Source organism: Thamnophis sirtalis, unplaced genomic scaffold (assembly GCF_051295495.1).
Source record: "Thamnophis sirtalis isolate CommonGarterSnake01/CBP01778 unplaced genomic scaffold, rThaSir2_p1.2 scaffold_11, whole genome shotgun sequence".
Lineage (NCBI taxonomy): Eukaryota > Metazoa > Chordata > Lepidosauria > Squamata > Natricidae > Thamnophis > Thamnophis sirtalis.
Genome location: NW_028261391.1, coordinates 32492749 through 32506637, shown reverse-complemented (window position 1 = coordinate 32506637; position 13889 = coordinate 32492749). Strand labels below are relative to the sequence as shown.

Here is a 13889-nt window from a genome sequence, read left to right as displayed (position 1 = left end):
CATTTTTTTATATTAGTATGACTACTGAAAGTTTACAAGACTATGGATGTGTTGGCTGTTTCTTTGTCAAGAAAAGGAAATTGGTTATATTTATTTGAATGTGTATGCTTGGGGACAATTTAAAAATGTTTTTATCTAATGAATATTTATGTTTGTACCTTTTCTTTTTGTAAAGCTTCTTTCAAACAGAAGTTGAAACCAGTATCATCAGACATTGCAGTTATTATGTATACAAGTGGTTCTACAGGAGTCCCAAAAGGTGTCATGATCTCTCATTATAATCTTATTTCTAGCATAACGGGGATGGCTGAAAGGATTCCAAATTTGGGGTATGTATTAATTTCACTTTAGGGGTTTAAATAGCGTTTATATTTCTTAACAATACTATAATAAATCATAACGCTTTCATTAAATCAAGGATAATATAAAGCTAAATAATAGAAGAAAATCTGACTGGAAAGAATGGTTTCTTTTCAGTTGTGCTAAACTACTGTTAACAAGGAATAGTGCAAGGAGAAAAGCTACTAAATAGAACTGTAAACAATTTATATTGTTAAATGCATTTGGGCTTCATCCTTAGGAACATATGTGCTTTTCTTTATGCCATAAAATAATTTGCATCTTTTATCCATATTGTTATGCTTTCTTCTGTTTGTTTTCTTGATGCAGCAGTATGCCAAGATGTGTTTTAGAATATATTATTATCGTCTTAGCAATGAGTTGGCATAATTTGACAAATACCTTAATTTGTTTTCAGAGAGAAAGATACCTACATCGGCTACTTGCCCCTTGCTCATGTTTTAGAGTTAAGTGCTGAACTTGTTTGTTTGACCCATGGTTGCCAAATTGGTTATTCATCACCTCAAACTCTAAGTGATCAGGTAAGCTTTTTCAACACATAAACATCTCCAAATATGGCATGATACATTTCACAGTATTTCCTAAATACAAAATGAAAGAGTTTGTCTTATTTTTTAAAAAAATCAGTGCTTTTTTGTATTTCTGACAAAATATTGTTGGGTTATTTTCTGAAGTTACAGTAAAACCTTTTCCTTTAGTATAAGCTACATTGTGAACAAATAAAACAGATTCAATAAAGACTGCATTATTTTGTTCATTTTTCTTTCAGTCATCTAAAATAAAGAAAGGGAGTAAAGGTGATGTGTCTACATTGAAGCCAACTTTAATGGCAGCTGTTCCAGTAAGTTGATGTCTGCAACTATAAAATAATGTTTAATATATGTGGAAAATATTTTGTGAACAGTGTGTAAGCTTTGTGATTATGGAGAGTGTGTTTTTAAAGAAAAATAATTCATATTTATGTATTGTATGCTTAGAACCTTCTTAAAATGCATGAATAAAGAGTGATTGATTGTTCCAGGCTGAGTAAACAGAACCTGGAATATAAGGGAGCCAACATCCAGGGACCAAGTTCACTGACCAAATGAGCAAGCACAGCTAATAGGCAACATAGTGTTTAACAACTTTTCCTTCTAAATGGGTGAAACAATTAGATAGGAACAAGAAATAGCCTAGTTATTACCCTAGGAAATACCCTAGGAAATGCACATAAAATGCAGATGCAGCCGATTGAGCATATCTGGCTTGGTAGAATACTTATTTGAAAAAATGCTTAAACCATATTTAATTTGGAATGAGCCTCCACAAAGCTAAATGGAATTTTAGGTGCATCATTACTTTACAATACTGCTACATATTGTTGTGATAGAATAAATGTATAAGCACATTACAGTTTATCACTGTTTGATGTAATTTATTTCTACAACTAGGAAATCATGGATCGAATATTCAAAAATAAATTTCATGAATTGAGTGGGTACTAACTAATCAATGACTTTAACTATTCCACTAAATTTTGCATTGATCAAAATATAATTCAGCTACGTATCTAGTTCTAGGGAATATATTTTAAGAAGAATTTGGACAAATTAGAATGGGGATCAGAGAATGACAGTGAGGATAATTGGGGACTAGAAATTAAGCCTTGTGAAGAAACATTAAAGGGAATTGAGAATGTTGACTTTTGAGAAGAGAAAGCTAAGGGTATGTAAATACATGAAGGGTCTTGCAGAGAAGACTAAGGTTTTTATTCTACAGGACAGAATATGGAAGGGTGAAGGGTATTGATCAGGATAGGGGCTACTACAGAAAAATGCACTTTTCCTAGGTCCCACTAGATGTAATATTTAAGGAAAGGAATCTGGATTGTGCCCAGTTTACTCAACTGATGGGGAAACCATCCTGCAAATAATTTTTTCCCTCCAAACATTTTTATTAAGTTATTAAGTATTATAAAATACAAAAGTAAATAAAAGAGCAATGAGGAAGGCAGCGAGAGAGAAAAGAGAAGTGAAAAGCCCAAAGTCAAGGTTACATTCTTTTACACATCAAACATGAAATTCAGAAGCAGTTTCCAGTTTTCTTTAATCAGAGTAGTCAGTTTTGCCATTTCAGCCAATGGCAAAACCACCCTGCAAATAATTTGATTTTGTGCCATGTAAAGCTTTAGAGGAGATAACCAGTACCTAGAATTTGTATCCACAAAGAAATAAACTTGAAATCTGTGCAGTCTTCATAATAGCGGTATGATATGGACATGTACCACATATGTATACTACATTGTTTTAAACATGTAATATTAATTAGAATTTGATAACTACAAATGAAAAGAAGCTTATAAAATTCTTTTAAACATATAGTATTAGTTAGAATCTGATAACTACAGATTAAAAGAAGCTTATAAAATTTTCCTTTTTTTGCTTTTCATTCCCATTTCAGCTGTTTGCACCTTTTCCCATGAAAATGACATATGATTAATTTAAGGTGCTACAGAATAACTAAAAATGCAACTTATTTTCTAATTATGCTTCATGCCTCATATTATTTGACAGCTTTATTAAAAAAAGTTCTATTAATGACATTGATGTATGGAAATTATTTAGGCATTTATGTCTTTTAAACATTTGAGTTTAAAAGATAATCAAGCAACGAATTAGCGAACACCTAGAAGTAAACAAAGTAATAGCCAAAAGCCAACATGGTTTTGTCAAAAACAGATCATGCCAGACCAATCTTATTGCATTCTTTGACAAAGTGACAAAATTAGTGGACCAGAGGAATGCCATCGATATAGTTTACTTGGACTACAGTAAGGCATTTGATAAGGTAGACCATAACTTACTACTAGATAAAGTAGAAGAATGTGGTTTGGACAGCATCACCACCAGATGGATTCGTAACTGGCTGACCAACCGCACTCAAGGTTTAGAATTACATCATGTAATTCCTTGCTTGAAAAAACAAAATAAAAGCAAAAAGCAGTTTCCTGTGCTCTATGATACTATGCATTCTTCTTTCTTCTGTCTTCCAGGCTTTCAAAGGCTCCAATCATACAAAATGTATAAATAATCATTATAGCCTTATGTTAAAGTAGTGCTTAGGCACTTGAAAAGTAATGTGAATTGAGCATGGGAAAAAAATTGGGGACCATTGTAATAATTTTTGATTACTTTCTTTTTCAGTAATAGTTTCAAAGCTTTGCCTTTTATGTGAAATTGTATTCTTATATGTTTGAATTATTGGAGAATTCATATTATTGGGGAAATCTTTTTATCTAATGTTAAACCATATAGTACTCTTCCAGATTACTGTAATGGAGTAAATGTATAACCATGGCAATTTATCTCTGCTTGATGTCATTTATTTCTATAACTAGGAAATCATGGATCGAATCTACAAAAATGTTATGAATCGAGTTAATGAAATGTCCAGTTTTCAGCGCAATTTGTTTACTTTAGCTTATAATTACAAGATGGAACAGATTTCAAAAGGCTACAGTACTCCAGTATGTGACAGGTTGGTAAGAGAGTTTGATTTGTTTTTCTCTAAAGAGCAACATTTTCATGAAGGGCTGGTACGCTCCAAAAAAGAGCCCATTTGGGAAATGATAGAAGTTAAGCTTATAAAACAGTAATGTTGTTCTGGAGAGTTACTTCCAGCTACACTGTTTAAAAGAAAATAATAACTTATTGTATAAATATATCTGTCTTTTACTGTAACATGCTTTCTTATTAGGATGTGTTCTACTGAGAAGGGGATAATTTATTTCTTGGTAGCCATGTATAGGATGCAATTGCATTTTTCCTAAAACATCATTTTGCAAAATTAGTTAAATCTTCTGATTAGTTATATATGCCATGCCAGTTAAACTGATGTTTTTAAGTAAAAGAAACAACTTCTTCATGTTCTTCTTCCTCCCAACTCCTCTCTCTCTTTTAGCCTTGTTTTCCGGAAAGTCCGGATGCTGCTAGGTGGGAAGATACGGGTCTTACTGTGTGGAGGAGCTCCACTTTCTGCAGCAACTCAGAGATTTATGAACATCTGTTTTTGTTGTTCTGTGGGACAGGGCTATGGCCTCACAGAATCCTCTGGGGCTGGAACAATTACAGAAGGTGAGTAGTATTTGTAAATCAACATGGCAGTAGATTGTAACAATATATAACTGCTTATTATCAGCATACTGGATGATATTATTTCAAAACACTGACATTGCATATTGTTAGTTGTTCAGATTCATGATAAATTGCTACTGAAACTATGTCTGAATTTTTTGATTATATTTTATTTTCCTAAATTTCAGTTTGGGACTACACAACAGGCAGAGTGGGAGCACCCTTAATTTGTTGTGAAATCAAGCTGATGAATTGGGAAGAAGGTAGGAAAATGTTTTAATGATTGTGTGATGGTTCTTTTTGGAAAAGGTTGAATACATTAACATATCAGAAAGGCTTGATTGTTAGTGGCATAAATGAGGGCAGGTTCTGTATTTAGTTTTTCTGAGTTTTAAACTAAGCCTCTCCGAAGCTCTGAAGCATTTGCAGGACATGTGGGCATTACGTTGATGACTTCCTGGGGTGTTTGTGTGTATGTGTTCTTCCTCAGTCATTTTGAGAAGTTTTTTATTTTTTTAAAGAACATAAAATACAAGCACATTTTCAATAATTTTGCTATCAAAATTTGATCGGACATGGTTCTGAGCTCTTAGGTTCCAGCCCCAGAGGATTCTGTGAGGCCATAGTCCTGTTGCTGACCATTTTAGATTGTTTCAGTCCTACTAAGTTTAAGACCAGCACCTCAAACTATCTTGTTCTAGGTTTGTATAGTTCCCACCAACATGTTGTGAAATGCCTCTTAAATCCTGTCAAAGTAAAGGGGGAGCTGAGATCCTGAACCTCTTACTAAATTGCAATGACTGAAAAATCAGTGATTATCTCTTTTCCTCCAACATAGGAAATGAGAGATTTTGAATTTTTCACCTCATATAATGCTGATGCCATTATCTTTGGAATTACGGACATTTGTTTTTCAATATTATTGTTAATATCAGTTACATTTATTTGCTGCATATTTCATTGTGAGTCTATTCTAGACGGTTTACAATAATAAAAAGGAAGAAATGAAAAAGAGTTTTAAACAGAACAGAAGTTAGATAATAGAACAATAAACTTTCTTAGACATAAATAAACAAACGTTTTATCGATTATGTGGCATCTACCAAATTAACAAAAATTAAAGTAGTTATCCAATGAAAGGCAGTATATATAGCTTATAAAAATAAATCTTAAATGTAGCACATATGTCACTAGTGGTGATAAGCCAAGAGAAAATATAATTCATCTTGGTAAGATGGAATCCTATGAAGTTCAATTTTCACAGAAAGATTGTGTATAGACTAATTCTTCCATTGTAAGTGGATTTTTTATTTCAGTATAAAAATATTAGTAGTATTGTTGATATTATGTGATTGTCCCAAGGCACAGACATTGATCTTGTTATCTCAGGAGAATATTTTATTTATATATTACTAAAACTCTACTGTCAGTTTTTCTCTTTGCAACCTTAAATTAGCCAAATGGTGCCTCATAGTATATTTTTGAATCCTTTGGCTGAGGGCTCAGGCAACTCACATTCAATAGAATAGCTCTGCAGCAACCCAGATAATTCAAATGAAGCAATGCAGATAGTCCAAATGAACAGACACGACTAGAATACACAGATAGATTTTCTTAACTAATTCGAACGGTTGTTTCCTGCAAATGTCCCCTCCCAACCCCTCATCTATAATCTCTCTTGGGAGGGGCCAATCAACAACCACCTGTGCTTAATCATCATCTGTGAGTCTGCCTACAGAGTTGCTGCTTCCGTTTCTTAGCCCTTCTCAATCTCAATCAGGGACAAACTGCCTTTGATCCTCCTCACTGCTCCATGCCTCAGGCACCTCCTGGTGGCCAACCAGCCTTTCTGGTCCCTGCTCTGAGTCTGAACCCTGCCCAGGGTCCTCCACATCATCCAGGGCAGACTCATATGGTTCCTCGCTATCCAAGTCCATCAGCAGCTCAACCGGATCCTGCTGGGCCACAACAGAGGCCTATCTGACACAGGGTGAATTTGGGGGCATACAATAAAACCAACAATTTACACACGTGCTAAAACCATTTAAAACATTTCAATTAATATTAAAACCAAGATCAAAATGTTATATGTGTTGTAGCTACTATGCAGGTTCTCCTGCTGTCAAGAGGGCTTTCTGAAAGAAAGAGAATTAGCATCTAATGTGTGCATGTCAACACCTTTTTAAGTATTATCAAGAAACCATAAACCTTTTACAGAAGCATACAGTTTTTTTTTTCATATGTAATATAGAATATAGAAGTGCGTGCATGATACATGCTGACAACTCAGGAACAGGTCGGGAAAACTTTGCTGACACATGCTTTTTTAATATATATTTTCTAGCTGGACTTCCTATAGCCAGATCTTAAAATAAGTAATCTGTCACATGGTACACATAAAATTTAACAAAAAATATTTTTTTAAAATGCAAGACGACAAATTATTAATACTTTTTGCATGTATATTCTATTTCAAGTAGTTAGGGTTCTTTCACTAAATATTGCATTTTAAAATTACATACTTTAAGCATTATCAATAAATATTAAGTGAAAAGAATACACAGAAGAATTTGCTGGCCTTAAAATCTTATTTCTATAATATTTGCAATGACTTTATCAAAATTCTCATAAATTATTTTTGCTGTTTATACTTGAATCACACAATGGAAAAATTTAGTCACTGTTAATAAGATAAATATAAAAGGCTAGTACTGTGGAGCTGGCACTCTAACTGTGGTAACAGTAGCTTATACTGGATTTAGCTAAAGAAGCCTTGAATTCAAATATTTATTATAGGTGCCTATTACCTACACTATACCCTTTTTACTTAACCTGTTTTGCATAATTTGTTTGTAATTACATCTTTACTGAAAACGTTAACCTTTGTTTTTACTCTGCAAACCTGAGTTTATCTTGAATGTTTTGGGAATGATAGAAAGAAAAATGAACATTGCATTTTGATTCCAAGCCAAGTCAGCTCTTTTTGGATTTATTTTTCTTGAACAGAATTTATAGATTGATAGAACTTCATTTCAGTTCTTAGCTAAGCAGATGACCAGTGTTGAATGATAGAACAATCACTTCCATGTAGGATGCTGGAATGACAGCTGTGAATTCATTGTTTAGAATTATGCCTGCAGCTTTAATTATTGTATTACACAATTCACTATGTCTAGTTGAACCATTTGCATAGTAGGTGTGTGTGTGTGTGTGTGTGTGTGTGTGTGTGTGTGTGTGTGTGTTTGAATACTTTCTAGTCCATGAAAGTGTTTTATTGTAGAACTCTTCCAGTCCACATTTTCAGTGTATCCTTAGTGTATGGTAGTTTAATGCTAGCATTTCCACACAACATTAATAAGCAACCTACTTGGTTCTTTTTTTCACTGGGAACAGCTGAAGAACCCATGTGTTTCTTACTTATCTATATGAACTGGTTGTTTCTCTCCATAGAAGTCAACATTTAACAATATTCCATGCCTTCTTTTCCTTTCTTGTTTTCTCACATAATAACACAGCATTCCTGTTTATATATAATAATAAACCAAAACTAGCACATTAAAAATTAGAGTTGCTAACTACATCATTGGCTGGAACAGGAACAAATTTATGGAAATCCTGTCTTGCTGCTTTTTCTATGTATGATAGTGCATATATATATGTGTGCAGCTTTGAAAAAAAATGTGTCCGTATATACAAATTCACTTGTGTTGAATTTGAAATATATCTGTTCTATAGGTGGATACTTTAATACAGATAAACCATACCCTAGAGGTGAGATTGTTATTGGTGGTCCAAACATAACTATGGGATACTACAAAAACGAAGAACGAACCAAAAGTGATTTTATGGTTGATGAGAATGGACAGAGGTGGCTCTATACTGGAGATATTGGGGAATTCCAATCAGATGGGTGTCTAAAAATTATTGGTGAGTGTAGTGTGCAGAACTTAAGTAATTGAAATACTTTTTGTTGCAAAATCATTTAACTATGGTAGAATTGGTTCTCTATTACTTATTTGAATATATTTAATGCTAAGTATATGCATGTTCTATTGATAGTTCGTTTCTTATTTATTTTCAATATGTTGGAGAATCAGTTTGGTATAGTTTGGTATAAGCATCAGGTTAAAAACTGGTAGACCAAGAATTCTAAACGGGTGGGCTGCTGGGGGTTCACAAGTACTCGGAGAACCTCTAGCTAAGTTTATGTACAGTTTGGAGAACCCCCAAATCCCACTCCTGGCTGGCCCCGACCATGCCTTCTCTCTCAGGTGTCCCCACGTGACCCTATTTTGGATGCAGGTAAGTGCAGGGCCCGAATGGAGGGTCGGGGAGGGTGAAAAACTGGCCTATCCAAAGTTCAGGAAGGCCGGAAACAGGCCTGTTTCTGGCCTCCAGGGGGCCTCCAGAGTCTGGGGAGGCCATTTTATTCCTCCGGAGTCCAGGGAGGGCAAAAACACTGCACACCCCCTGTGGTGCTGGAGGCTCACTAGGCCATGCCCACCATGGCCATACCCACCCAGCAACTGGGCAGAAAACCCCTTGCTAAAAAGCTTTGAAGCCCACCCCTGGTTCTAAACCTATTTTAGGCATAAAGCCAGTGGGTGACCTTGGGCCAGTCACATTTTCTTTGTCCTAAGAAGGAGATGATGGCAAACCACTTCTGAAAAACTTTGCCAACAAAAATGCAGGGATTTGTCCAGACAGCCTCCAAGGACAAGATTGAACAGAGGAAAACAAAACCTTTGATTCATTGGATTTATTAAGGCTCTCCCTAGAAGAGGCCTGTAACATTAGATTAGTCTTCTCTAGCTGAAGCATCTTCCAAATATATAGAGTTATGTTCTCAGAATTCCTAGTCAGTGGTGATTGGTAAGAATTCTAGGTGTTGAACACAACACACTGGGACGAGTGTAAGACACAATTTATTAAATTTACACATTCTTACAATCAGAATGAATAGTAGGACCATCATAAATCTAACCTTTTACATATAATTTTCATGTTCTTTATTCATTATAGCATTCATTTTAATTTCCCATTCAATAGATCGTAAAAAGGATCTTGTAAAGCTTCAAGCAGGTGAATATGTTTCTCTTGGTAAAGTTGAAGCAGCTTTGAAGAATTTCCCCTTGGTAGATAATATTTGTGTATATGCAAGCAGGTAAGGCAGTATAACTTTTTGTTCATTTTTGCATGGGCAACAAATATTTTCTAGAAATGTCTTTCTTGGTATTGTGTATTTTTATGAAAAAAACAGTAATTGCCTTTTAAACCTGTTCACATTTTGTGGAAAAAATATATTTCTTTTGGCTGTACTCAACATTAGGCACTATTAGGTTACTTCAGTTAATGCTGAATTATTGTCCAGAAATGCCCATATGTAGCTCTTTCTGAAAGATAGCTGTTGATAGGTTTTTTTCCCCCCAATGCCCCCAGAATCAGAATTTTTATATGATCCCTCAACTAGAGCCTGTTTGTTTCTTACAGCTGTGTATACTAGAAGGAGACTTTTTAAAATCCTGAAGTTCTCCTTCCCACAGCTATCTCACCGGGCAGGTTCCCTAGAGTGTTTTGAAGCCCTGACTCACCATCACCTTTCTCTGCCCTTTTAAGAAAAATAAAGAACTCCAAATAAGAGAAGAGAAGTAAAGAATAGATTTTTGCCTGAGGAAAAAGATCATGTTTCTGCCTGACTGACTTTATTTTTTGTTTTTCATTTTGTGTTTTTAGTTGATAGAGCATTAACTCTCAAATTCCAAATCTCTTTTGTCTCTTCCTTAATAATTCTAGATGTTTAACAAATTAAAGTCCACTAGTCATTAGATGAAAAGATAGTGCTGACTTTTCCTGACTTTCCTATTATTTTATCACTACTAGTCTAAGATTTCTCTATTCTCCCAATTTAACATATTTTCATTATTTTGATGTCCAAATTCTGTTTTGTTATTTTGGTTTTATCAGACCTTGCAGTTAAGTTCCTTGTAGATAAGGTATGATAATAATAATAAAACTGATTATTAATGCTTAGGATAATAGTTACATTACTTTTTGTTTATATTATTTCAGTTTTGAATCATGTATTTTTATTTTACATTCTTAATTTTATACTGTAAACTGACTAAGAGAAATTATGTAGCAGTATAAAATGTTCAGGCTGGATATGGCATTTTTGTCTACCTAGCAACTCCTTTCCAAGGACCTGGGATAGACAGATGTGGATGTTTGATAGCATTACGTGCTCATAAAATTTGGGGATGCCACAAAACTTGAGGAATTGCCCTGGAAGACAGGCTCAAGGTTCAAAAGAATCTTGGAAGACTTCACTTTGGCCTATCAAAAAAATGTTTTTTGGTTATACGAAATACAAGGTTCTAGGTACTTAGGAAAAATCAGTTGCACAAGTACAAGAGAAATGGTACCTGGCTTAGTGGTAGTACTTTTTAAAGAGATATCTGGATGTCTTGGTGGGTCATATAAATGTAAGCCAGTAATGTCCTGCAGCTGCCACAAAAGCCAGTACAGTTTGGTTTTTTAAAATAAAGGTATGGTACTCATAAGCCCACAGTAAAAAAAAATGCTGAGTGACAAAGATGGTAAAAAACTTTGGGATTAAATCCTACAATGAGGTTGAAACCTTAAGAAGATAATTTTAAGGCTTGTAGAAATCTTCCATTACATCAGTGGATGTCACGAGGAAGAGGGTGTAGACTTATTCTCTGGAGCACCCAAGAACTAATGAGTGAAAGCTTTTTAGTCAGAAATCCAAATTTGAAATAAGGAATAATTTCCTGACAGAGAGAGTTATGAAACAATTCAGCCTGCTTTCAGAAGTTGTGAATGCTATTCAGTGGTTGGATACTGCCAGTTTAACAACTGGTTCAGAGAGCGTGGGCTTTGCACACATGCGTGGTTTGCGCACGCATGCAGCGCTGAACATGGACATTTAGAAGCTTAGCTGCTTACCTTCCAAGTCAGCAACGGTAAAACAGCTGTTGTGGTGGTGGGCGAATCAGCTATGCCATGCGATTGAGATCAACTAGAAAGCAGGAAATAAAGGACAGGCTAGAGCAGGAATGGGTGGGTGGGCCCAGCTGATCATCAAAGCTACCAGTTTGCCTGAATCGGTAGAATCCAACCCCAATGTTATTTCACTGAACCTTTTCAAGAAAATATTGGATATATATTTCTCCAGGATGGTATGAGAATTTCTGTACTGAGCATAGGGTTGGATCAGAAAGCCTCTAAAGTCCCTTCCAACATTGGCAGTTAAAGGAATCTTCCATAATGCCATTATGTTGCTAAATATATCTGATTTATAACCAGTGTGATGGATTTCCTGCCTTTTTGAGGAACATAAAAATAATGTAATAAGAGCTGTGAAAAAATAGGGATGCTGTTACAATTGAAACCTTTGTAACTAAAGTAATATTTCTTCTATATATTTGTGGGGGAAGTTTTTAGAAAAATATATAATAGCATGTAGAAGATTACTAATGTTTTATAAAACAGATGAGCAACTTAATTATGAAATTGTACATATCTCTTTCTATTAGTTTCCATTCTTATATCATTGGATTTATTGTGCCAAATCATAAAGAACTTAAAGAGTTAGCAAGAAAGAAAGGATTCAGAGGAACTTTGGAAGAGATTTGTAATAATTCTGAAGTGGAGAAAGAAGTACAGAAGCTTTTAGCTGAGGCTTCTAGAACAGGTAAGTTACCAATTTTGTTCAAGTTATCATGTAAAACAAAATTATTAAGAATTCATGAATTTACTAGTATCCCCTAGAGATATTCTGAAATATATTCTTAAGATTCATATTTATTTTGATTATAATAACAGAATAGGGACAAACAAATCCCATAGGACTATCCAAACGTGTATCAACACCCTGTTTCCCATTATGACAAACCAGATGATTCCAAGAAGCCCACCATCAGAATATGAAAGATACTTTCTCTTTGGAAGGAGGCATGCTGGCAAAAATATTAAATTTTGTTCTTCCCCTGGTTGCCATTTCTGCAACCAGGACCTCTGTCTACCAAAGAAATGTCCAATGTGTCTTGTCATCCCTTTCAGTCTTGATCATATAGGCTAGAAAATTCTTCTCAAATCCAAAGGTTACTGCAATAATGCCACTGCATTATTTTACATTCTGGCCTGCCAATTTCTCCTGGAGTTCACCCAAGGATATATTTCTAAGAAGATGTGGGGGGAAATGACAAAACATGCTTGTTGTAGCTTTCTATCAGAGATAGGTTGCTCCTGGATTGGGGACCGGATTGGGACCGGATTGGGTGAACCAATAGTGGCGGCGGAGGCTATGCCCACTCGCCCGGATACTTTATGCATAAGCATTGCACATGAGTAAACCGGTAATAAAAAAATGGAACCCCACCACTGCTTTCTGTGTATTGTAAAGATTCTTCATAAAGAAAACTGAAGTGCAGAAATTGCCTTGCCTATAAATTTCTACTCCCAGGGATCTAAAGTATCTATGAAGGTTGCCTCGAAGTTAAAGAGGCAACCAGAAACCTTAATACCAGTCCCCATTATTCCAGCTAAAGCATCTATTCAGCACTGATTCCTCAAGGTTGGTTCTTCCTTTGGGGTTAGTTTTCTAATAAGTCTTTTAACAACACATGTCCAGAAGAGCTGCTTTGTAGCACATGCTATTTAAATGCCTGATGCATCACTTCATAATTGTACCCAGATACCTCTGTCCCACTTCAACCTATGTCAGGAGCAGTCAGGATGTAATCATTTCTTTGCAGAAGAATGCAAAAAATAACACATAATGCTTAAAAAATAATCAACTTTCAATCTGAGCAACAGAACACTGAAAATACTTCAATCTGAAATAACCAAGTTTCTAGAATAAGACATCAAAACAGCTTTTTCAAAGATGCATAAACAATATGAAAATATTTCTGTGCATGTGCAAAATAGTTTTCAGTGCCATCCTCCTGCTACTATTACTCACATGCAGATTTTCTTTGAAATAATTAGTTACTATGAGAACTGATTACAGGGCCAGATGAATTGCATTCCAGGTTATTGAAGGAAGTTTTATATACAGGTAGTCCTTGACCTATGACCACAATTGGGACCAGAATGTTCGTTGTCAAGCAAGGCAATTATAAAGTGAGTTGTGCCTGATTTTGCTACATTTTTTTTTGCCAGAACTATTAAGCAAATCACTGCAGTTGTTAAGTGAATCTGAATCTTCCCACATACTTTGCTTGTTTAGAAGCTACTGGGAAAGTTGCAAATAGCAATCACATGATCCCAGAACACTGTAACTATCATAAATATATGCCGTTGCCAAGCCCAAATTTTGATCATGAGACCCCAGGGATGCTGCACTGATAGTAAGTGTGAGGGCTGGTTGTAAGTCACTTTTTTCAGTGCCAT

At 35.1% G+C, this 13889-nt stretch overlaps 1 protein-coding gene across 2 annotated transcripts in view; it reads left to right on the top strand.

The window, feature by feature from the left end:
- ACSL3 (acyl-CoA synthetase long chain family member 3) overlaps positions 1-13889 on the top strand; it is a 55457-nt gene that overhangs the window by 36154 nt on the left and 5414 nt on the right. For both annotated transcript variants that reach the window (XM_087725487.1, XM_087725486.1), the window contains exons 8-16: positions 176-329; positions 758-881; positions 1130-1201; positions 3737-3876; positions 4300-4472; positions 4661-4735; positions 8208-8399; positions 9522-9636; positions 12029-12186. In XM_087725487.1, coding sequence (XP_087581613.1) covers positions 176-329; positions 758-881; positions 1130-1201; positions 3737-3876; positions 4300-4472; positions 4661-4735; positions 8208-8399; positions 9522-9636; positions 12029-12186 — 1203 coding nt within the window. The remainder of the gene's footprint in view (positions 1-175; positions 330-757; positions 882-1129; positions 1202-3736; positions 3877-4299; positions 4473-4660; positions 4736-8207; positions 8400-9521; positions 9637-12028; positions 12187-13889) is intronic.